The sequence below is a fragment of the Neltuma alba genome, unplaced genomic scaffold, assembly GCF_004799145.2.
Source record: "Neltuma alba isolate B1F8T4 unplaced genomic scaffold, ASM479914v2 tig00001403_pilon, whole genome shotgun sequence".
Classification (NCBI taxonomy): domain Eukaryota; kingdom Viridiplantae; phylum Streptophyta; class Magnoliopsida; order Fabales; family Fabaceae; genus Neltuma; species Neltuma alba.
This window is the reverse complement of record NW_021632448.1, coordinates 25670-52607: the sequence shown is the minus strand read 5'-3', so window position 1 is coordinate 52607 and position 26938 is coordinate 25670. Positions and strand designations below refer to the sequence as shown.

The following is a 26938-nucleotide window of genomic DNA, read 5'->3' as shown; positions in this document are numbered from 1 at the left end:
AATAAAAAAGTATTATTTCTGATTGCAGGTATAAGAGTTTAAAAAATTGATTTATAAGTATTAAAAATTAATTAAATTAGTTATTAATACTATGAGCAGTGACATAAGAGCAGCACGGAAACAAGTGGGAGAAGTCGAGAAGTCCAAAAGAAATAAGGGAGAATTATTAAGAGGTTTCAAAAATGAAATTTAATTGCTAGAAAAACCCAATAACAAGTGATTAGTTTGAACGTATTGTTATTCTTTATTTGAAAACTTGTTATTGTTTACACTTCATTTGTTAAAAGACTTTAAGATAATTAAATATCATTCTTGAGATGAACTAGTAAGAAATTGGTTCATAACTCAGAAAGTTGTGAGTTTGAATTCCACTGTTAATATGAGAATTTTATTAGTAAGTGATATGTAAGTACTTTTATAAATGTTTTTTGAACCTAAATGCATGTTTAGTTTTGGTGAGCCATTGAGATTCAATTCATCCAAACTTTTAATTTATAAAAACTTAAAAAATTAGTTATTTATATAAAAAAAAAGTATATTAGTTCTATCAAAGGAAAAATATCCTTTTTAATCATTTATTTTGAAAATTATCCTATGAATCAAAACAAGAGCATAACTAGTTGAGGGAGTAAAATAATTCAATATTCTAATTATAATTTTTTTTTATTTTTTTCTAACAATGCCTTGAGTTGGCTGGCCCAAAAAAAAAAAACGATGTGAATGTTCGGGAAAAAAAATACTCCTCTGGTCCTAATTATAAGACCCAATTGACTTATTTGAGGAGATTAAGGAAATAAGTTAAGTTGGTTATTTATAATAAATAAGTGTTGTCATTCCTAAAATATTCTTGCTAATTAAGTATATTGGCTAAAACTATCATTATTAGAAAGATTATCTTGGAAAAAAATGCATAAATATAAGAGACAAAATGGATTGGGGTCTTATAATTAGGACCAAATAAAAAGTCAAATGGGATCTTATAATAAGGACCGGAGGAGTAGCACAGTAAAAAATCAAGGTTTGAATTTTTACAAAGGTGCGCTCAGTGTGAGTCTCCACCGTGGTTTTGAATAGGATTGTTACATGTCAGGTGTAAAAACTTGTGCGAAAATGGGAAGTACAGCTATTAGTAGAAAGGGAAGAAAAGAGCAATTGAGAGTGTTCTGTGAAGTGTTACGCCGCATTTGCATTTGCATTGGGCGGAGCAGGAGGTGAGGAACAAGGGGAAGAAAGTCGCACTATCGCCTGGGGCGAGAAAGCCATGAGAAATATTAGGATTATACAGACTCTGTTGCGAAATCGGAGATCCCTTTTGTCATTTGCTCCGTCGTTTTGGTCTCTGAAGCCAAAGGGAATCTCTCTGATCCCTCCTTCTCAGTTCCCTTCGTTCCAAAACACGCGTTTGCTTCCACAGGTCTCATTTTCCTGCACTCCTCTTCGGTTTGTCAACACCGCCGCTTCCTCTGAGGATGACGACGACGACTCCAGCTATGAAGAAGACAGATTACAACGTAACTCTCTCCCCCTTCTTTTGCTCTACCTTGCAGTTTGTTCAAGTTGCTTCTTCTTTTGCATTTGGGTATCGTGGGTGCAGTATGATTTGTGGGTGAATTGGATGAAAGTAGTTAGGGCTCTTTCCTGCATTAGTCTGGAGTATGTGGCCGGGAAATTGCTACTTACACTAATGTCTGTTGCTACTGCTTTTGCATTTATTCTGTGTCACTTCATGAGATTTGATGTCATAACTAGGTGTTTACTTTTCAAGTATATTGAAGTATCCTGCTAAACTCTCGCTATAAAAGGTTTCACATATCCATGTTCATGCATTTGGCAATTCGCAGGTGAGACAGGCGAAGACGACGAAATGTCAGATGGATGGGAGGAAGAAGATGAGGCTGAGCCTAGGGTAACATGACATTAACATAGACATTCTTGTTGGTTTCTTCAATGATAAGATGTTTATTTCAAATTTACAAGTAAATTTTTACATAACTATTAGTGTTTTTATATGAAGCCTGGTGATGGGGGAGGTGGTGGTGGAGTTGACTTGCAAGGTGTCCCTTGGGGCCAACGAGCCCTCTCTATTGCTCAGGAGGTCCTGATGAAGTTCAGTGATGACATAGAACTGTTCTCTTTCAAGACTACTCCTCGTGGATATGTCTACGTGAGATTGGACAAATTAACACATCAGTAAGTTTTCAACCTATGCCAGATAAAATATCTGGAAGTGTATTTCTGTATTTTTTTCCCTAAAGATCAGAATATGGCCTTTTCTTTGCAGAGTATGTTCAATTAAAATTGTTTTTTCAAGAAGTAACTATTTGTTTTTTGCTGGGGACAAGGATGTCACAAAATTTTCACCTTTTTTCTTGCAACAAACATAATTGTATAACCTTAAGAAAGCTTAGTTGATGACATCAGCTCCATTCAAACATCCTTTTAATATCCAATGAAGTGGAGGGTGAACCTCCTCCCAAAAACTAGATATTGAGGTGGGAGAATGATCCCACTTTAGTATCCTTTACAGCATTCCATGTTACCTTTAAAACTCCAGTAATCTGTTTCCATCAGCTTGAGATGATTGTCCGATTCTGCTATGGGCTGCATTTTTAATTCCGTCCATTGTTCTTGTAAATTCCACTTACTGTCATAGTTAGCCTCTTTATGCATGGTATTTGCGCTATGTGACCACCATATGCTAAAAATTGTTTGACTTATCATTCCCTGAGCATTTTGTATCTGTTGTGAGAAACAGTGCTATAATTTTTAGGGTCTTTCATGATAGGTTCATGGCTTGTTGGATAGCTTGGCTTCTGCCTAGAGTTGCAGGACAGCAAATTGTGTCATTCAGTGATACATGATATAATTGTGGGCTTATGATGCCTGTCTCTTTTGTTGGATGCCTAATCTGTACGGTTTGTTCAATGCAACTTGCCTTATTTCTTCAGATATGGTTGTCCAAGCATGGAAGAGCTTGAAAGCTATAGTCAAGAATACAAGAAAAGATTAGAAGAAGCTGGAGCACTTGGAGAAATACCTGATAATTTAGCTCTCGAGGTTATTCATCCAAGCTGAATTTGATTGCCTGTTCTACTGGGATTTTATTCATGGCAACTCAAAGTGAAGCATAATGTCTTTGAGGTTTTTTCCATGCCTAAGAAAGCATATTTTTCGTTCTACAGGTATCATCCCCAGGTGCTGAGAGGATACTTAAAGTTCCTGAGGATCTGAATCGGTTTAAAGACATGCCTATGAGAGTTTGCTATGCTGAAGATACCGAGTCCAGTTGCTTAGAAAAGGAAGGAGTGTTCCTGCTAGTATGTGCTGAAAAAGAGTCAGAAAATTGTGTGTGGAAGTTGGCAGATGTAAAAGAGAATAGAGACCCTTCAAGCAAAGGGAGGCCTTTGAGTCGTAAACAAAAGGATTGGAGATTAAATTTACCATTTAACATGCATAGAAGGGTAACTCTGTACCTTGAGTTCTAGTCAAATTTTACATTCTCTAGCCAGAGACGAGGAAGATAGAGCTTATATTTTCTCTCCACATTTATTTTTCCCCCCTTCGAGATGAGTATATCTGAAACCTGAAACTAGCTTCAGGGAAGAGAAAATCAGTTTTGAGTTTGCAATTGTATTAGATTTCAAGTAGACATGAAATTTCTTTAGCCTTATGTTTAGCGTTGGATGATATTTTAGTTCAAAAGGTTAATGAGATTTTGTAAATATCCTAGAAATATTCGTGCTGATCTTTGGATTTAAGTTGTAGTCTTGAGCCCTTCTCAAAGAAGTTCAAAGATAAAGCTTCTACTAATTTTGGCACTGTTTTTATGTTTAGTTTCTCCATGGCAACTTAGTTTGCATGAAGTTGCTCGTCTCTCAAAAGTCTAATTGCATATGTTATACTTTAAGGATAAAAGAGCTATAAATAAATCACAAGACCGCATCTGCCTGCAATGTTGTTTTCCCGGGTTCAAAACATGGGCAATATAAGATTATAGAGTCTCTTTAAATTCATGCTTGGCGTCTGCGTTTTAATTCAGGTTTTATTGAGAGGACATCCTTTTTATTAAAGCATGAGCTTATAACTAAAATCATAGATTGAACGACAATATATGCTCTTTCCACTGCACTATATATAATCGCTATTCAATTTTGTTTGCATCTTAATATTCTTTAATATGATATACTTGGATTCTTGGTTTGTAAATGTCTTCAAGAGTTCTGCTGAATGTCGTACATGCAGCTTTTCCCCCTTTGAATAGGTTTGAAACTTTGAATAGGCTGTTTATGGATCACTTATTTCTCTCACGCTGCAGAGGCTTACACACTTGTAGTGACCAGTCCACTTATAGGTTTTTTCTTTTTTGGTTGGAAAAAAAAAAGAAAAAAGAAAGAACAATGTTCTTGCTTATTCCTGACTATATTGTTGCTTTCTATTTTCCTTCTTGAAGGGATACATTTACCATGTCATGTTTGCATCCATGAAGGGATTTTTTTAGTTGGGTTTCTTTCCTTTGGGCATAATTGCTGTTTTGTGGCCCATCAATATGAGTTGCTATTATAGACGATAAATAATGAGATCTGAGTTGCAGGACCGCAATCTTGACATAGTGCTTGCTTTGTCAAGTTTCTTTTTCTCAATCTCATCATTTGATTCTTTTTCCCTTTCTTTTTAGAAGTAACTATGGTGATATAGAATGTTTATACAGGCAAGTCGGTTTAAGCATTGGACTTGTCTAATTCAGATATTTTAAATATAAGTGTTTCTTAACTTCAAGCAGGTGCAGCCCTGCAACTAGATGATTGTGAGGTGTATTTATTTTCTTCAACAGAAAATATACTGAAAAGGAGTGTTTGCATATTTCAAGTGTCTGAAAGAAACCTATGAAGCATACACACTCACCGAAAGACATACAATGCCACATGATAAGATTTGAAATGACCATGTGTAATTCACATGTTTATCTGTAGTATAGAGGTATGCCAATTCTGATTCTTTTTAAGTATCTGGTGCTGGAGGTCTTGGGATTGATCTCAATTTGCTCTCTCTTTGAACACCCGTGTAAAGCTGCAGATTTGTTTTTCTTTTTTCTTATAAGTCATATTCTATATGTTTTTTCTCCTTTGCATCTGCCTGAAATCATTAGCTTGCTCAGAGATTGCAGGGTCAGTTATAAACATCCATAGCTACATCAAAGCTCAAAGCCAATGATTGACATATGAGTCAACGGCGAACAGCTCCAGGGCAATATGTGGGTTTTTAGTTCAATACAAGAAGGAAAAATCTCATCCATCCATTGTGATCTATGGCTGTCATCATCCACTACGGGGTTCAAAACAACATTGTTCCATTTAACACAGCAAACGATGTGACTTGACAGTAGCCGTTAGATCAAAACGAATTGGATAACAATACCATGGACCACATGCATTCCAAATCCAGCCAAGAGGTTGGTTCAATTGAAAAATGTGCCTGATTGGATTGTGTGTATGTCACGGGTGGGTCTCACTGCCAATTATAAATTGCCAATGCACATATATAGCATGTCATAGGTGGGTCTCACTTCTTAATGCGCTTAACGTGCTTATTTATTCTCTTACAGTAAGTTCTCTGTACAGAGCATGGTTGAGAACAAGCAAATGACTGGTGATCTTTGTCCTTTTGAAAAGACATGTAAAGAAAACAAAAATGACTTGAAAGTTGAAAGCTTGATTACGTTGGCAATATGAATAAGAAGAATGATAAGTGGTCCCTCCTTGTAGGAAGATGCTTAGCTAGTCCATTCTACCGTTATCTGCATAATTCATAGAAGACAACTGACATATGACAGCATGATGTTGAGAAGCTTTCTGGTCCTATTACGAATATGTTTGTTCTCTATTGGGTTGCTTTCTTAAATTTTGTTGATATGTTTGTCATGTCCTTTTGTTTGCTTGCTTTTGATTCAGAAATGTTTCAGACACACTTCTTTTTTGGCTGAAAAATGTGAAATTCACACACAAGCTTTACTTCCACACTTTTTTCAGACGCAAACTTTCATTTTCTTTCACCATTGGTTCCATTAAGGCAGGATCAATGGAATTATATCTTCTGAATATTATTCATTTGACCAAGGTTCATAGATGAGTGTGGAAAATCAATATATCATTATGTACAAATAATACTGCTCATTTCTCAAAATTAATGCAGATTTTATGTACTTGTGCAAACATGAGGACTCATCCCTCGTATGTGTGTTAATATGTGTAGGTGTTTGATATGTATATCAATGATTTGAAGCAAAACAAACAAACAAACAAACAAAGCCAAGGTAATTAGCTGTTGTCCCAAAGTGTTTGAATTAATGATAATTGGGTCTCCCAAAAAAATTTCTGGAACAATGAGCTGCAAATGAATTTAAGCAATTTTAAATAGGTCTCCCAATTATAAATTTAGAGTTACATTTAAAATTCAAATGCCTTATTGAAATGGTATTTGTAATTCATTTTTTAAAATTTTTTATTAGCATCTAACTGTTATTAATTCTCTCTCTTAGGGACCTAATTATCATTCCCCCAATTATTTTCATATGATTTTGGTGGATTTAAGATTCCATATTTGAATTAGTTTCGAAGTATCAAATCTAGAGGGATAACAAGTTTTGTCATCTTTTGTTTTTCGTCGAGCAGTGGATCAAGTTCAAATATAGAATAAGTGGGCCACCGCCAAAGAAGTGGGTTTTGTGGACTTGTATTGTATAACTAATTGGAATTGGATTTTAACGAAAAGAATTAGTTTTTTTTATAATACAGCAAACTAAAGTTTGAATTTTACTTAAGAGAAGTGTTAACATTTAGTGTCTAATAATATTTTTTAAAAAAATCTGTGTTGTACCGGAAGAGTTCAAGAAAATGATAATTGAGGCCAAATAGTTTGTCAGGTAAATTATGAAGACGTATTTTAAATTTTACTGAAATTATATACATATGTATAGTTTTAAAATAAATGGAAATTTTCTTTGAATTTAGTTTTTTATACTGTATTTTATATAAATGATAATTACGATTTTAATTTTGTCATTATTGATATTTTTAAAATTTTTCATTCACATCCTCTAGAATGATATGCTTTTATAATATAAGAATGTTTTCAGTTTGTTAGAGTAAGTTACATCGACCTTCTTTTATTTTATTTTGTTAAAAAGATATAATTAAAATACTGAGATTTATTTCAAATGATTAGATGTTTAGTAATCAAACATTAAAGTTTATTTCAAATAATAAAAGTATTTAGTATTAAGTATTTCAAATATTTAACATAATATTTTTAAAAGTAACAAAAAGGGGGTTGAATTATAATATTCTTAATAAATGGGAGGTTTTCATAATTTCAGTAGAACTAAAAAGCGGTTATTATATTTCATTCAATTAATTGTTACCCATCCATGTAACACTTTAAACATGTTGTAACTTTTAAAAAATGGGTCTTAATTTAAGAAAACTTTCAAAATAAATTATTTCCCTGAGTTTTAGAAATGATTTTACGTTTTAAAATCTTTAATGACCACTATAATAGATAACTTCTGGATTGTGTGAAAATTAATTGAACTTTAAACCATGCTTACCAAATCCCTATGATTGTTAATATTTGATAAAAGAAAATTATTTAAAACTTCCAAATTTTTACAAATAGCCTTTATACTAATTATTTCACTAACAAATAATACTCTTCCAGTCTTTAATATAAGACTTATTTTGTTATATTTAGGACCGGAGGAGTATATACATAGTAAACTTTATTATTATTTTTTGAGTAAATAATTTTCTTAAGCTCCGAACTATGTGTAAATAATTTCTTTAAATTTTAAATTATGTACACATAAATTCTTTCTCATCTCTTGCCCATAATGGGTTGGAGATTGTGAAGGATTATATTTTGTTTTTCTAATAACAAGTATTCTCTTATTAAAGGTAATCTTATTTAAAGTACTGTTGGGTATCAAATGTGGACACCTCTCTAACAAGAATTCAAATCTTAGGTCGTCATGTGGTGAGAAACTAATCTTTTTTATTAGACCCAATATCCATTACTAAATTGAAAATCAAAGTTCTTGGCTCTTGTCGCTTTTGAGTAGATTTCAAAATGTTGCAATTTAGCTGCTAACTTATATGGTAGTACAGTTCTTATGGAGAAATAGTTGAAAGACCAAGTATTTTGCAAACCCTTCTTTCTCTAGCATTTTTGGGGGGGGGGGGGGAAGCTCTGTACCACATTGCATCTTATTAGTAAAATGATTGATAAATTAACCCCAAGAAAATATCTTTTTAAAAAAATAATGGTTAAAAATTTAGCCTACTATAAAGCATGAGTCTTTATCATAGGTTTTTCTAGTTTCATCAACAATTGACAAGAAGTTATTAGGTCACCAAATCCTATAGCTTCCAATGCTATCAGCCTATATATCACTCATTTGTAGGTCTCCCTCAGTAGTTCATTCCTCTACGTTTTTCTCATCATACCATGGGGATAACAAAAATGCCAACTTGCTTCAAATTATTTGTTGGAATGAGTACAAATCAATCATTTTTTTAATATAATTACATGATATTTAGTATTATCAAATCATATTTGAGTACTATTAAGCCTAATTAGAAGTAGCTTTATCATTATTCATTGGTAGTACAAAGTAATTAATTTATTCATGATTTTTATTGCAATTTATTTTATTTTATTATTATATTTTTTGGTATAGTTATACGATCTATGATATTAATGAGTAATTTAAATATTTTGATTTTTTTTTTTGTGCAATTCGGGGTCTTTCCAAGTTATTTTGAATTTGAGACTATTTTACTGGGAACATATAAGATTAAACTTTTCCTGACAAGTACGTTTCTCAAGATTTAAACTCATATTCTTCTCATTACGGATTACAGAGGTGAGATTTCCTACTATCTCAACACAGTTTGCTAGTAAATATTATAACTTATAATTAGAAGTAGTTCTTCCAAAGATTTCTTTTTTTTGTATTTACATGAACTCAATTTAAAATCTCAGTTAAGGGGTTATAAACCTTTTCATTAGAAGCAATATTTATTGATATATTACAAGTTGATTTTAGATGCGTTAATTTTTGTCCAGAAAAATTTTACTTCTTTATTTATGTGTTTAAATTTCTTTTGGGTTAATATCTTCCAATTATTGTCATAGGTTGATGTCGTTTTCAGAAGTTGTCAATTACTTGTAATTGTAGCTCACTGTATTTGTTGCGTTTCAATAATGATGACATATAACGATACAGTGTTGATAATACATCCAAATAAATAAATAAATAAATGCCTCTTTAATGCCATCCAACTACCATCCCACGTTGTATTAATTAATGAAATAATAATTAATTAATAAATTTGGTTGCCACACTTGACTTGAACTCGACACCTCGCTTAAACAGTACCAAACTACTTACCACTTAGACTAACCCCTGTTGGTCATTCATAATTAATTAATTCAAGTAGTTTGATAGTTATTCTCAGGCAAACAAAAAAAAAAAGTTTTATAGTTATTCCTTTAAAGTATGTATTGAATTCTATTTTTGTGTTCATCGAAAAAATTTTATTAAAAGAGCTTTACACAAATGTTGACATAGCCCAACTTAATCTAAATTAGTTATGACTTTTTCATTTTTGGTCAGAAAAATTAGTTAGGACTTAATGAATGTGGATAACCAATTTTTGTATTACTAAATAAAAGATATCATTAATTAATAACAAGGGGCTTACTTGTAGAAGTTTACAAATTTTAGATAATTTATTATTACGTTTTGAAAGCAAGAAGTTATTCATACGTTAACGTTATCCTTTTTTCTTTTCTTTTTTTGGCCAAAAATACGTTAACGTTATCCTAAATCACAATATTATGATTAATTATGCTACCTTGAAATATCATTTTTTAAGAATTATAGAAATAAAAAATAATTTGAATCGAAAAGTATAGAATTCGTATATGTGTGTGTGGGAAAAAGACACCAAAATACCTTCAAAAATATTAAATGACAAATGAGGGCATCTCAATTTCAAAATCCCAATTCAAATCCCAGATACCTTTTTGAAATTTTCAAATCTTATAAAATTACACAAATACTATTTTTTTTACTTGTTTTTTTAAATACTGCCACCTTAGCAATTCTAGTTGCCGGCGACCAACCACTGGAGCTACGGTGACATGTTACAGGAACTCCGATGGCTACTCTTTTTTATGTATTGACTACTTTTTTTAGCTATTGACTACATTTGTTTTTAAACTCTGATGACTACTCTTGTTAAACTACTGACTACTTTAGTAATGTGATTGACTACTTTTATTTTTAAAATTTTGATACCTACTTTTATTTAGCCATTTACAACTCTAGTTTTACTATTGACTACTTCTATTTCAAAAATTCAAAAAATGTATTAAGTGTTGTTAGAGATTTAGTGACTACTTTTTATTTAGTCATTTACTACTCTTGTGTAGTCAATAGCTATATAAAAGTTGTCACCAGAATTTTGAAAACAAAAGTAGTCAACAGTTAAAATAGAGTAGTCAATAGCTATATGAAAGTAGCTACCGACAGTAAGGACAGTGTTGTCATTTTACAAGATTTGAAAATTATAAAATGGTATCTGGGGCTTAAATTGAGATTTTGAAATTTACCTATTCTAATTTGTCATTTTGTAATTTTGAGGGTTTTTACTTTCTTTTTTCCTATATATATTTACATTATCTTTTTATTATTTATAACTCACATACTCATCATATTCATACCTTTCATTCAGAGTTTGAACTCATAAATTCACACTTAAAAAGATACTTGGTGTTAGTTTGGTCACAAGACCTCAACTCTTTTTGTATTATTTTTTTATGGGTTCAGATTAAATTTTTCTTAAAAGTTTTCACTCAGAAGCTACGGGCGCTTAGAATTTTTTTTTTGTATACAAAATTTGCCGCAAAAAATTAAACTTACAATAATTTTATCTCATACCATTAAAAAACCAACATTGATTGTTAATATTTTTAACAATGAGGAGAAACATTATTATGATTTTTAAATTTTCAGGACAAATTTATACTCCAAAAAACTTCCGAGTGCCAGTGTTCTTAAGTGAATATTCTAGGACAAATGTATATCTTAACCCTTATTCTTCGTTTGAGAGTTAAGTTATTTAATTATGGCATGTATATGTATTAGATGCTAAAAATATAATACTTGAATCAAATTTCATGCATCTTTTGATGTTTATAACGAATATATATAATATATTCATGGTCTTTGATTTGATTACATGAATTGTTATTGATTAGATTGCAAGAATATATACATACTACCTCCGGTCCTAATTAATAATTATAAGATCTCGTTTATAATAAATTATAAATGTTATTTTATAATTAGGATAGGATGCGGTATATATTGAAAACTCAATTTGGTACATCCAAAATGTTTGTGGTTGATAAAAATTGCTTACATTCCTGAGCTATGTCGATGTTTACGTCGTCGTTATTAGTTGTTATTACTATATGCTTTTATACCTTTTTATTCCCATAAAGATTCTTTTCTTCTTTTGATATTTTTCTTTTTTATGGGTATTGTCCGAATTTTAAAAGGTGTATGACTGGATCAGGCATGACAGATTCTCATGTAATTACTTTTTTTTTTTTTTTGCCAATCCCTCAAGTAATTACTACTTGTTGTGTCCTTTCGGCTCAATCATTTTAAAACATAAATGATTTATTAATTAAATATACATATAGGGAGGTTATCTAGAGTTCATATTAAAATCTAAAAAAAAAATATAAAACAAAAGTGATTTCCAATTGTAAATTCAAAATAATAAACATAAATTAAATCTTAAATATCATGTTTTAAATTTTATATATTTTTCTTTTTCTTCTAAAATATGTTTTAAATTTTATTCTGTATGAAACATACGATGAGAATATATATATTTTTGCAATTGCTAAAAATCATTTATACAATTTCCAATTAAATTTTTTGATTTATTTTTAGAAGGTTAACTTAAATTACCCCTGTGCTATCTGCGGTGGATGGGGCATTAAACTTCTTTTGGGAAAAAACATGCAACTTGAAAAAAGAATAATCTGTATGTGTATAACAAATTAATAATATAATAATTATAACAGTTTACATTAAATTTATTTTTATAAATATAATATGTTACTATTCTGAAAGAACGAAGATAGAAGAAAAATGGTTATGGGAGGTGAATTGTGAATTTATAATAATTTGTTTGATAACTCTAATATATTTTTCTTATATTAGGAATAAATCCTAAACCTTTTCTTATATCCCACACCATTTTGACCAACTATGTTATATTGATTATAAGTTGAGTTTGTGTAACTTTTTTTCTTGATAAAAAATAAAAATATTTGTAACTTTTATTGCATATAATTGATAGGAAATTGTTTGGAAATTATACAAACTTATAATTTTGGTGGATATTTTGTAAGTTATTTCATGTGTATGGATATATGTAATTTTCAAATGGGAGTTTTGACTTTGAGTGAACGGATCGCGTGATGAACCATAAAATGACGTGTAACCTAATAATTAATAATGTTGGGCCACTCCTTTTATTCCTTATTTATTTTTCATCATTCAATAGTGAATTGTTGACAACTTTACCTATCATTTACAAATATACTACCTCTGGTTTTTAATTATAAAAACTAGTTAACTAATTTAAAGAGATTAAAAAAATAAATTAAGTTAGTTATTTGTAATAAATATATATTATTTTTTCTAAAATATCCTTACTAATTAAGTTTATTGATTAGAACTACCATTATTAGAAGAACTACTTTGAAAAAAAAAAGTATAAATATGAGAGACAAAGTGGATTGGGTCTTATAATTAAGACCAAAATAAAAACAAAAGAGGCATTATATTAAAAACCGGAGGTAGTATTAATTACAACTCAAACAATTTTTCTAATATTTGACCCCAAAAAAGAGTAATTTTTTTTTAAAAAAAAATCTGCAACCTGAACATGATATTAAGTAACTAAGGAAAGACCCTTGGAGCGGATATTGAAATTTATATACTTGGCTTGGCCTAAAAATTTAAGAAAAATAAATACTAGTTCTACCATAAACCTATATTACGGTTTTAATATATCTTATTATAATGTATTGATTAAACACTATATATTGCATTTATTTTTTATACTATATAAACAAATTTTCTTTATTAATTTTTATTAATAATTTTGACATAGACTTTAATAAACTAAATTACTCAACCTCTTGAATGGGAGATTCTCCATAATTTAATTAATTAATTAATTTATTTATTTTTGCTTTTGTACCTCCATCTTTGAGTGACTCATCACTCTGGTTTTTTTAACCATTTGATCTTTAAAGATTAAACTTGAGACAATATCTATTCTTAGATGACTAAAAAGCCCATTTGATTTAATTTGTAATTTATGGGTAATTTCCACTTTAACTATTTTTGTTTTTTTTGTTTTTGAATAAGAGGAGCAAGCACTAATGAATTAGGCTTATAAGGTAGATTAAACGTGCGACCCTCTCATTTAAGAGAGGCAAGCACTAATGACCACTAGATTACAACGTTACTTGCTTATTTTGGCAAAATTATGGTTTTCTTATTTTTAAAACTTATAATCTAATTTAAAAACAAAATAAAATGGAGTTTTTTTTTCAAAAAACTTATAATTTAATTTAAATATAATTTTTAATTTGAATGGAAGCCTATGTACGCTTTTAAAATAGAAATGGTATCTTTGTAATTTTAACAAAATCGTAGATTAATGTTAATGGGTTTTAATTTGTTTTTACCAGGTAAAAATAAATAAAGTGGGCACAGCAAGCAGCACGCTCACATTTAACATAGATAATATATAAGTATAACCATTTTAAATAAATTTTATATGGCCATGATGCAAATTTGTCCTTTTTGCTTAGGACTGTTGGCCCGAAAATTTTAAAACATAACAATATTGCTCCACCTCATTAAAAAACTAACGTTAACTATTAAATAATTAATATCGACAGTTAATATTTTTTAACAGTAAAAAATAACATTACTGCAAATTAAAACTTTCAAGACAATATTAGACTAAAAAAAAATTAAAACAATATTACTTCTGAGTAAAAACTTTCAAAACAAATTTACATTTTAAACCAATTATATATATAAAAGTTAATGATTTTGGTTGGAATTCAGAGACCTAGGGTAGGTCACACTAACATATCAACATATGATTTGTTATTTGAGTATGGGATTACTAGGAACTTGTTATTTTGAAATGAGCGCAACATAAGTTAATAACTCCATTTGTACAAAAAGTAAATTTAGAGGGTCCATTTAATAGATTCACTAATATTTTCATATAAATCTAAATCGAATTTTAAAAAAAAATCATGTGTAATTAAATATAGATATATATACACACACAAAATAGAATTCAATATTTTAGCCTTTTTTTTTAATCTTCTATGAAGATTCCACAATTTTTTTAATACATATGACATCAACGATGGGTCTTGATTTTTGCGCGTTGGGTTTCGTATACTTCTTTTAGTTTAATCTAACATTTAACATTTTTGTTGTCAACGAAAATTGTTTCACTTTCTAATAGAGAGAGAATACTATCTTGCTTTACTTGCATATATTCATTCTTTTAATTGGAAAAAGTGAATAATAAATTATTAAATAAAAATGGAAAAAATTTATTTGATTTTTCTAAAAATTATATGTATCTTTTAAATAAATTGTTAAAATTATTAGAGATATATTTTATTTCAATTTTTTACAAATTTTCTAAAAAAAAATAATAGAAGTTTTTTTATGCTTATCAAAATCGCACAGTTCACTTGTGTATATCTTGAAAGTGAATGAAAAGGTCATATAATTGCCAAATTCGGTATTCATTTTCCTATATTTCAACACTAAAAATCTTTTAAAATATCCTATTTTGGTATTAATCTTCTTATGATGTTATTAGTTGTCATTCTCCCAATATAATTCATACTTTATTCCAAGAAAAATATGTATATATATATTAAAAATAAATTAAACCTTAGTCTTGTATGGGTTTGTGTGTGTATGACAGGTTCAATCAATAAATTTTTATCCCCACCTCATCTCATTCTTAAGGAGATGTTTGAGTGAAAATCAAATTATAACTTTAAAAGCGATTTTAGAGAATACAAAATAAGTATGTAAAAAGAATTTTATCTTGATTTACATGAAAGTACTTTTAAAAAGTATTTTCACAGAAAACCAAACACCCTCCAAATACTAGATAGTCTCAACTGGCTAAGTTGGTTCAATTTGAACATATTATTGGTATTAATTTTGAGAATTAAAAAGTAAATCTACATCCGATTACCAAAATGTCAGAAAAATTTACATAATTTACTAAAAGCTTATTTATGGATTCCTTTAATTTTCCCCAATATTTATAAGGTGATCCATTTTGGCTTCATTAGTGGTGGAGAGTGAAGGGTTTGGAGAGCAACTAGAGAAAATGATGGGTGACATGATACCTTTAAGTGGCAACTGAATGAAATAACATGACATAAAGTTTTTGTTTGCATTATTAAACCACTCCTCTCTTCCTCTACATTCAAATGGCATCAACTTTCCATTCAAGCAGCTTCTATGAAATCAGCCATGAATGCCAATTATTATTTTAAGAGAAAAGCCACAATGACAAGCCATATAAACTAGGCTTAATTAGTAAGAGCATCACAAGAGCATTTGTATATTATATACTGTACTAACTTAGGTCATGCTTTTATCTTGATTAGCGGTGTGATCATCAAGAACACCATGTGTTATAGAAAATAGATACAAGTTAGTTTAGGTCAATATGATCTCATGCTCAGAGTGATCGGGTTGAAATATAAAGTAGATCGTGACGAAATAAGAAAAATATATTAAAATAAAAGGTTAAAGTATACTTTTAGTTTTTAAATTTTATATAAGGTTTTAATTTGATCTTTTAACTTCAAAAAATATTTTTAGTTATTTAACTTTAAAACTGTTAACAAAAAATAATGATATTAAAATCTTAAATATTAATAAAATATTTTTAAATTTTAACATATTAAGTTTAAATTTCTAAAAAATCATGATGGTAACAAAAAGTATCATTTAAAACTAAGTATTTTAGGATTGAATGATTAAAGATATACTTTTTAAAGTTAGTGAATCAAATCAAAACTTTATATAAAATTAAAAAACCATATGCATAATTTTGCCAAAATAAAAGGTGAAAAAGTAAAAGTAACTCTTTTATTTTAGTCACTTTTAATTTTTTCCATAACTTGTTTTATTCATTAAAAATATAACTAATTTCATTCAAAATATATATCCTTCAAAATAATATAAATTCTATACTAATTATTTTTAAAAATTATCGTTACTCAATAATTATATATTATATTTGAGTTTATTAAAAAATGAAATTTTAAAAAATCAAGTAAAATAAAAAAATTTAATAATAAAAAAATTCACAGCAATTATAAGGTCCACTAGTTAAAGGAGATATATTAAGAAATTAATCAATATTCACAACGGGCATACAAATTTTTTCAAGGAATATCGGGGCGAGCATTTAACTTACTTAGTGTGCTGGGTTGAGCTAATGTTTTTTAAATTAATTAATCTTCACAAAACATAAATGAATTTAAAATAAAATACTGAGGGTGAGATAGTAACTTGCATGGTGTCTAATAGTTTCAATTACATTAGCCTAACTTGGTTTGCATTAAGTGATGAGGCCAGGACTGCTTGGACATCTTTAAAGATGAGTGGAATAGAGATAGAAATGTAGATATTAAATACTTATTATATTTTATTTTAAAAAGGAAAAATACAATAATAATATACCAACAGAAAGAAAACCTGTACATTTACAATAACATAATGAAAGTACTCCCCCTTTTTTCTTAAAATTATAATCTTTCATAACCCCAATCATTAAATGGTTTGTTATTTTATTGATGAATATTTATAAACTATTAATCAAGTATTTCTAAAACATTTTTTATGGCTAACCCTTTGATATTGGGTATGTGCACAAAATCCTTTTATATTTCCAATGATGCATGTGCATATAAATAAATCCTTTGACATATTACATCCAGTTAAAAAAAAAAAAAGTTGAGAATGTAACACCAAGTTTAATGGGTTAAGTATAATTTAACCTTATAAAACTATATTTAACTTAAATCAAAATAAAGATGATAAATAGAAACAAAAGTACTACTTCCGATCTTTAATATAAGACCTCGTTTAACTTTTATTTTGGTCCTAAATATAAGAATTTAATCTATTTTATTTTCCATATTTATCTATTTTTTTTAAAATAGTCATTCTAATAATAGTAGTTCGAATTAATAAATTAGATTAGCAATGATATTTGGGAAAATGACACTAAAATACCACTTGAATTCCAAAAAGACAAATAAGGCACCTGAATAAGCAAAATGACAAAGAAGGCATCAGGTACCAATCTGGAATTTTGATTTTTGGCCTAAAGACTGAATTGCCCTTATTGTGTTTGAAAACTGAGGAGATAAAGAAAGGTAGAAATCACCTCCTCCCAACGAAAGCAATTCCCCCACTCGGCGAAAGAGAAACTGCCCCCATTTGGCGAAACCAATCCATCTACTCGGTGAAACTAATCCCTCCCCTCAGTGAAACCGAATCTCTCTACTCGATGAAACCAATCCCTCCACTCCACGAAACCGAACCCCCTCCAGTTGACGAAACTAAATCCTTCGCATCACCATTATGTAGAGATTGTTGATTTGGTGGGTTTTGGTTGTGGGAAAGAGGATTTGTAGTGAGAGAGGGAGTGAACCGAAGCGGAAATCAGAAAACAATGGCAAGCAATTACATAACGTAACTGCTGTCGTATGCCTGTTGGTTTTTGGTAAATCCCATTACGTGAATAGTAAATTTCACTATACATGTAGTTAATTATGAATTTTACAAAATACATATTGTGATTTACAACTTTTGTAGTGAAAGTGACTACTTTGTTAATGGGTTTTGCAACCTGTTTTCAGGAGATAAACAACTTATTTGTAAAAACTAATAAAATTTCACGTTAAATTTGACAAAATGTATAGTGGAATTTACAACTTCTGTAGTAAAAATGACCACTTATTGAATGGGTTTTGTAACTTGTTTTTAAGGGATGGGCAGCTTGTTTCTAAAAACTAATAAAATTTCCTACTAAATTTGACAAAACACATAGTGAGATTTACAACTTTCGTAGTGAAAATGATCACTTCTTCAATGGGTTTTGTAACATGTTTTCAAGGGATTGGCAACTTGTTTCTAAAAACCAATAAAATTTCATGCTGAATTTTACAAAACATAGAATGATATTTACAACTTTTGTAGTGAAAATTACCACTTCTTAAATGAGTTTTGCAACCTCTTTTCAAGGGATTGGCAACTTGTTTCTAAAAACCAATAAAATTTCATGCTGAATTTTACAAAACATAGAATGATATTTACAACTTTTGTAGTGAAAATAACCACTTCTTAAATGAGTTTTGCAACCTCTTTTCAAGGGATTGGCAACTTGTTTCTAAAAACCAATAAAATTTCATGATGAATTTTACAAAACATAGAGTGATATTTACAACTTTTGTAGTGAAAATTACCACTTCTTAAATGAGTTTTGTAATCTCTTTTCAGGGGATGAGCAACTTGTTTCTAAAAATCAATAAAATTTGACGCTGAATTTTACAAAACACACAGTGATATTTACAACTTTTATAGTGAAAATGACCACTTCTTAAATGGCTTTTGCAACCAGTTAATTCAACATGACTACAAAAGTTGTCACTTTTATTAGTTTTTACAAACAAGTTGTTTATCTCCTGAAAACATGTTGCAAAACCCATTAACAAAGTAGTCACTTTCACTACAAAAGTTGTAAATCACAATATGTATTTTGTAAAATTCATAATTAACTACATGTATAGTGAAATTTACCATTCACGTAATGGGATTTACCAAAAACCAGCAGGCATATGACAGCAGTTACGTTACGTAATTGCTTGCCAGTTTTCTGATTTCCGCTTCATCTTTCCGCTTCGGTTCATTCCCTCTCTCACTACAAATCCTCTTTCCCACAACCAAAATCAACAATCTCTACAGAATGGTGATACGAAGGAGTAAGATAATAGCATTTTCAACATTCTTCTTTCCTTCTTCCCGCATTTCATCAGCGTCGGTCTTCCTCTCTCCTTTCTCTCACTGCGTCGATCTTCCTCTCTCCTTTCTCTCACTTTCAGCGTCCATTTTCCCGCATTTCATCAGGGCATTTTGGTCTTTTGGGCGAAAATATGAATTCCAGATTGGTACCCAGTGCCCTATTTGTCATTTTGCTTATTCAGGTGCCTTATTTGTCTTTTTGAAATTCAAGTGGTATTTTATTGTCATTTTCCCATGATATTTTAGGAAAAATAACATATATTTATAACAAACAACTAACTTAACTTATTTTCTTAATTTACTCAAATTAATCAACTAACTATTTTATTTAGGACCGGAAGTAGTATTATTTTACCAAAATAACAAGCATCAAAATAAAAGTTTATATTTATTATTATTATCAGAATATTGAATTGTTTCCCAAAGTGAGCCATCATGACTTGTCGGTTTGAAAATAACGTGGTAAACTAAAATAGAGTGTTTAAAACTTTAAATTAAATTGTTGGAAAACACAACAAGGGGAACACTTTGCACATTTGTCAGCATTTGATTTGGACAGGTGTTTGGTTTCCTCATTATACTGTACTTTCATCTTTTACTTTTTCTCTTTCTGTACAAACGCCAAAGTGCACCCATATTACCCACTTTCCTCCCCCACCAAAAATTTAATCATCATTTATCCCTCATATATATGTGTGTGTTAAAAAGTTGTTTAAAATTAATTAAATGATGAAAATATGTAAAAGGTATTTTATTTCAAAAAATAAATAGAGATTAAAGAGATGATGAGCAATATAATTTACGTATAATAATATAACAAGTAATCAATGAGGTCAAAAATGTAAAACAAATTGGTTAGAATTTCATATTTATAAATAGGATCATTTTTATCTAATTTTTTAATTTTGTATAAGATAGATTAAATTATATTTATTGTTATGATGACTTTAAAAGTCTATGTTGCATTTTCTTCCTACAAAAAAATAATACTTTTATTTTTATAATTCATACACCCATTATATTATTTAATGGTATTCGCTTAACAAAATTTTATGGTGATCTCAATTTAAATAAGATTAAAAAATTTTAATTCATTTTTCTTATATTTTTATCTTAAATTATTTTTAAAAAATTTCTTCGCTCTCTTTCCTTCCTCTCCGGAGCCTTCCCTCCAATTCCCTCTTGGAGGTGTCTTATGCTATGTTTGGATGGAGAGAAAATGAGAGGAGAAGGAAAACTTGGAAGGAAAATATGAGGAAAAGTGGTTTTTCTCCTGTTTGTACGAGAGAAGAAAAGTGAGAGAAAAGAAAAGTTGGGGAGAAAATGAGGTGGGTCTCACATTCCATTTTCCTCCCAACTTTTCTCTCCATATATAGAGAGAAAATGAGAAGAAAACATATTTTTCTTTTTTACTCTTACATATGTTTTTTCAGCAAAATAATATCTATTTATTTTTTTTATTTGTTCACTTTATTTATTATTATCAAGTATTTCTTCTGTGTTTGCTTCATTAAAAAATAAAATAACTAAAATTACAAAAATCCTTCTAAAATGAACGGAAAGAAAAAACATGTGGAGTTGTTGTTTTGATTTTTTTAGCATTGCATTACACAAAATGTTTTTTTTTCTTTTTTTTTTTACAAAATTATTTGATATTAAAATATAATGACATGATAATATATCTTTATCAAATTATATGATTATGTTAATGTAAATATGGTTTTTCATTATGATATTTAATTTGATTTTAATCAAGATATATTTTGATATAATAGAAAGGGTATTTTAGTCATTCATATATTTACCTATTTTTTTTTCTTTTTGTTTTCATTTGTTCATCCAAACATGAGAGGTAATAATATTTTCTTTTTAATTTTCTCTTCTCTCCATTTCCTCTCTTCTTATTTTATTTCTTCTCAACTTTTCTTCTCATCCAAACAGAGTGTTAGTGTCATTTGCTAACCTCCAAGGAGCTAATACAAACCAATCAGGCAATAATACTTATTGAAACACATATGCATATATCTATATTTTTTTCTCTCATATAAGGAAGTCATAAATTATTTTATAGTTTTTGAATTATATTAGTTACTTTAATTTTATTTTATTTTTAAAAATTTTTTTAAGGGTATGCCAATATGAGAGATGCAATTAGAAAATATTAACTGGGATTAATTTAAAAAAAGGAAATCAATTAACAATTAATATTAGGAGAGTTATCTTTAAATCTGATCTGTTGTAGCTGGTATTAAAAAATTGGAATTTATGATTTGTTCCTCTTGCATCTTTCTGTTTATCTCTGAGATGTTATAGCAGGAGATCTAGGATCCTGCGATTTTCTCTTTATCTGTAAATGCAGAGTAGACAAAGCAAAGAAGAAAGGCTCTTTATGGTTTTCTTAAAATCTGTTTAAATTCTTTTTCTGTTTACCGTGTAGAGAGAGAAGGGGGGGAGAGAGTTCGTGTGTGTGTTCTGTCACGATCATTGGTTGCACGTGAAAACTCGCGAGGTAAAAATTTCTTCTCAGATAGCATTGCCCTTTGAAATTTTATGTATGATCAGTAAATCAATGGATTGTGGTCTTCTGGGTATATATGTGTATATATATATTTCGTGCTCAGACCCATTTTCACCTTCGTCAGCTTCTTCGCTCTGCCACCCATCTACTCTTCCTCTGTTCTTGTGAGCATTTCTTTCTTCCCTTCGATCGTTCTTTCTTACAGTATCGATTATGCTTCTGCCAGTTATTTTGAACTGCATGAGATTATGATTAGCCTTCACGGTTATATAATTTTGTGGTTTCTGCTTCACGGAGATGAGAATTGAGTTTGTTCTGTGATCTGAGCTGCAGGCGTTTGATTATTTTTCCTGTCAAAAAATTTTTCCACTATCGTAGAGTGTAAGCTTTGATTCCCGTATTCCTTTGGTTGACGTCGATCCATGGCAGTTTTCGTTACGATGATGATGATCCTTTTGTTAAATTGCCTTGTTTTTCTGCACAAAGATTGCACTTGCGAATTGAAAAATTTAGGTTGAATCATATCATGTAATGGGTTTATACTATTTTTAGATTCTGCTATCAATGACTCAATTAAGTCATATAATTTATAGGCATAAAATGATCTGTATCCTTATTGTCCCCCCTTGCTTAGATTTTTGTTTCAATCCGTGAAGCATGATCTTAAACACTTCGGGTTTGCCTTTGTTATTTAGATTTTGGGTGGAGGGCATAAAGTCAAAGCTGTGTATGCTTATCAGTGCTACCGCTAACAGCAATCTATAGATGGTTTTTCTTGGAGTATACATGTCTTCATTGGAATTTTCTCTAATGCTCTCTTTGCTTTATTTATTTATTTTTGAAACAAGAGCTATTCCTTCCAAGCATGGCTCTCTCTGGTGGTCACAAAGATAGAGGAGAGTTGAGGATTCATGAGAGTCTGGATGAGCTGAAGACGGATTTGGCTGACTATATTGCTGAAATATCAGAGATATCTGTGAAGGAGCGGGGAGTTTTTGCCATTGCTTTATCTGGTGGTTCTCTCATTGGCTTAATGGGGTATCAGTGATTTGTATTTTCCCATATATGTTCCTTTGCTTTTATGATTTGGTCTTGGGTTTAAATTTATGGTGGCAAACAGAAAACTCTGCGAGGCTCCTTATAACAAGACTGTTGACTGGTCCAAATGGTACATCTTCTGGGCTGATGAGCGTGTTGTTGCTAAAAATCATGCTGATAGCAATTATAAGCTTGCAAAGGATGGCCTTTTGTCACAGGTTGTGCCCTTGATCTAGATTTCTCATGTTCATCACTGCTTCCGTTATTTTTAGTTATATTTTTATCTTTAACACTAAGTTTGACATTAAGGCTCTTAAATGATGGAATATCTATGAACTGCACTGGGAGGTATACTTTATTTACCTTTTTCAAGTTCATAGAGGGAAGGGGGCGGGGTAGGTCTGAAAGGCTGATTCACATGACATTGCTTTTATGCAGGACAGATATATACATTTTAACTTCATGATGGTCATCCTACCTATATATTAGTTGAAAATCCTTCGTTTATACCAGGCAAATTGGTAGATCCATGCTGGTCCTTCTATACTCACCAACATGGATGTTGTTATATGTCAATTGTATAAGTGAGTTTTGTATGCTTGATGATCTTTTTTTTTAACTGCTTCCTTCATTGGGATATTTGAAATCATTTGACTATAATAGGAAAGCTGGTTTCCTTGTTTTTGTGCAATGAAATCTTAACCATATATATTGTGGAACTGGATTCCTTGATTTACTGGATAATTGATTGTCTCCTTATTTGGATTTTAATTATGATTAATTCCTGGAGTCTTTTTTCTTTTTCCTGTATTCCTAGATTGTTAGTTTATTAACCGGTGCATTGGTCCTACTGTTGTTAAGTTTGTGCTCACTTCATGCTCTAGATTTGTTGAAATGTGAATTCTCTTGATTGTTATGTTGGCACGTTTAGGAAGGAAGGAGTGCCTAGTTATGTTGGGTAAAAATCTTCTCTTTTGCAATCTGTCTGTCTATGCCCTGCAAATTGGGGTGTTTCATTCTTCTGCCTGGGATTGCACGTTACTTTGAGCTAAAATGTTTGATAGGCACTACTTTGGAAGGAATAGAGTGCCAAACCTGCTATGTCGCATGGAAAACATAATTACCCTAAACCCTTATATTTGGCAGTTTAGAGGACTGATTTCCTGAATGATCCCATGACTGTTCTATGCAGTTTATGAGATTTCCAAAGATATTTCTTAGAATATCAAGAAACTTTTATTGCTAAATAAGAAAATACTTTCCTACTTATTGATGGGATGGCAATTGGAGATGTGTGACGTTATTTCATGAGCTAGCCATCTTGAGTACTTTATGGTGCACTCTATATTTTGTGCTACAAGGACCAGGATTTTTTGCCAGGTGGGATCCATGTGAATTCCTCTTGCATTGATGCAAAAGCAATCCTGTTACCTGTATGCTCAAGCCATGCAATGTGCTGTAGAAGTTGTCATAAAACTTGCTATTTGATGAATCTCTCGTTCCAGCTGTTGTGGTTTTTAAATGACTACAAAAAAGAAAAAGAAAACAACAGAAAAGAAAAGATGTGTGGGTTATCGTTCATACTATGCAATTCTTGTCGGCCTTTGTTGGTTACATGACGGCATAGTTTGTCTTGTCTTAATTTTTTTTTTTTAATCGACTTAGCGATTTTCCTAGAAAGAGAAAAATCAGCAACTAGCTGGAGGACAAGATATTTTCAAATCAGGAAATACTTTAAATGCTTAAAACAGAACACGGGAACAGATGTCCTGAGATGCCTATTGACATAATAAAGCTGTGCAATCTCTTTGTATAGTTTGTAGCTTGAAAATTCAAACAACTCAGTGAATATCAATATGCGACATGTCATTATTCGGGCTTCAAGTTCATCTCTAGCCGTTACTATTGTCTGTGTTCGAGTTATCAGTTAGTTATCCTGTCTCCTGCTGTTTAAGGTCCAGTTGAAGAAAAAAAGGAACTTTTGATTCTCCTCATATTTTAGGGGCCGTCGTCTTTGTTTTCTCTTTTAGTGGCATGTTCCTTGTGGACATCCTGAGTTGTATACCTTTTTTCCCTTGTAAGATATAAATGATGCTTATTGATTAATAATTTATGATGGGAAGGTTAGAACAATTCAGTTTTGCTTTATTTGTTGTTCAACTGTTGAGGGGGGAAAAGTCAACTAGGGGTAGTCGCTGGATACAAATTCGCTGTTATCCATCGATTTTTAAAAATGATGTTAAGATTGTACCTGGTTTAGTCATTGTATCATCCTACTCTGATCATCTGTTAGTCATATTAGCAGGTACCTATTGTTCCTAGCCATGTGCATTCTATAAACGATTCAATGTCAGCAGAAGAAGCTGCCGATGACTATGAATTTGTCATCCGACAGCTGGTGAAAACTCGTGTGGTCAACGTGTCTGAAATCAGTGACTGCCCAAAGTTTGATCTCATCCTTCTTGGATTGGGTCCAGATGGTCATGTTGCCTCTATGTTTCCTAATCACCCTGCACTCAATGAGAGGGAAGAATGGGTAACTTTCATTACCGATTCCCCAAAACCTCCACCTGAGAGAATCACATTCACCATGCCTGTCATAAATTCTGCATCCAATGTAGCAGTGGTCGTCACCGGTGACGGCAAAGCAGAGGCTGTACGCTTGGCAATAGATGACGTTGGACCTGAAGGCCCATTAATACCGGCAAGGATGGTCCAGCCTGGGAAGGGGAAGTTGGTATGGTTTTTGGATAGGCCGGCTGCCTCGAAACTTGAAGCTTCCAACTTGTCCAAGTAGTATGAGCAGGTCCCTTGTAGAAGTTTAAGTTTGTATGTAGTAAACTTGAAAAAACAACTTTGGATCCATAGATTCTGCCATGACAAAAAAAAAAAAAAAAAACCGCCTCCATTTTGCCTTTTCTTGCTCTCTTCTGGGGGGTTCTTTTGGAGAAGTGTGATGATCTTTTTTGTAAGCGGCCAATAAAGTTTTTGAGAGCGTCATTGAAAGTGCCTTAGTATGGTTCTGTTTCCTCTTGGAGAGTACTGAAGTTTTGATGATGGTCTTTTTTCATGTAAGCGAATCAGAGAGGCAAGTCAGGTTCTATGTTTCCTTCATTCCCCCCCAGCCTCTTGTTATTACAGTGGTTTATTTGAAATCCTAATTTATGGTCTCTTTTTTCCCAATAAAGTATTAAAAGTTTTTTTTTTTTTTTTGGTTTTGTTTTCATTTTTACCCCTTTTTGGGGACGGTTCAATGCTAATTTGTGCTTTGTTTATTCTGTGAGAAATGAACTGAGTAGAAAAATATATCACTGAATTGGTTTGATTTATTTGATAGTGTAAATGAAGTAGTCCACTTGTGAATTACTAACTCCAGTCTTTTAATATAAGAGTTTAAAGAAAAAGTTTACTTTAATTTTAAATATAATATTTTAGTTAACTTTGTCTTTCTAATTTATGATTCTTTTACTATATTTTTATTAATTGCATATTTAAGGGGTTTTATCAAGATTTTTCAATGCACAGTAAGAATATTTTAAAAAACTCAACACTCATTTATTATAAGTAACTAACTTAATTTTTTTTTAATATTGCCAAATTAGTTGACTAGTTTTATATTAGGGAATAAAAGTAATATTTGGATATGGCTCCTCTGAAGTTTGAATGATAAGCAGTTCGTTTATTCCCCCCCCCCCCCCCCATAACAGCATTAATTTTTCCAATTAAAACCTAAAGGCATTTCATTGTAAAATTTAACTGAAAAAAGGTTTGATAACAGAGTTTAAACATTAATTATTGGGAAATTTTCAGACGAGGACCACCGTAGATAAAAAATTTCTATTTACACCAAAAATATTCTGAAATTTCACTGGAGTTTAGGGGACTGAAATTTTCCGTAGACCAAAAGACAGAAATGACCCTAGGTGAAAGAAAGAAGAAATAACCGATAATATGTGCATTACCAATAAAATAAAAGATTAACAAAAAAAAGGAAATTAACAGCAAAAATAAGGGAATTAAAACATCGTAAGGGGATTAACAACACAAATAAAAGGATTAACAACAAAAAGGAATTTAACAAGAAATATAAAGGTATTAACGAAAAACATAAGTGAATTAATAATAAACATGAGGGT

The 26938-nt window shown here is 30.5% G+C and overlaps 2 protein-coding genes across 5 annotated transcripts; both read left to right on the top strand.

The window, feature by feature from the left end:
* Positions 1-25985, top strand: LOC114756648 (probable 6-phosphogluconolactonase 2). 4 transcript variants are annotated; one of them, XM_028945619.1, is made up of 5 exons: positions 1-9; positions 17589-17598; positions 22613-22802; positions 22885-23020; positions 25108-25985. In XM_028945619.1, exons 3-5 carry the CDS (start codon positions 22630-22632, stop codon positions 25597-25599), a joined length of 801 nt encoding a protein of 266 aa, XP_028801452.1. In that variant the 5' UTR covers positions 1-9; positions 17589-17598; positions 22613-22629; the 3' UTR covers positions 25600-25985. The 4 variants fall into 4 exon arrangements, with proteins under 4 accessions (XP_028801452.1, XP_028801444.1, XP_028801436.1 ...); XM_028945611.1 differs by lacking the exons at positions 1-9; positions 17589-17598 and adding an exon at positions 21723-21755; XM_028945603.1 differs by lacking the exons at positions 1-9; positions 17589-17598 and adding an exon at positions 21838-21928.
* On the top strand, positions 1182-3810 carry LOC114756641 (uncharacterized). The gene is made up of 5 exons (XM_028945594.1): positions 1182-1511; positions 1842-1906; positions 2015-2190; positions 2949-3057; positions 3183-3810. The coding sequence occupies exons 1-5, from the start codon at positions 1262-1264 to the stop codon at positions 3483-3485; spliced, it is 903 nt and encodes a 300-aa protein (XP_028801427.1). The 5' UTR covers positions 1182-1261; the 3' UTR covers positions 3486-3810.
* Positions 25986-26938: the final 953 nt, after the last annotated feature.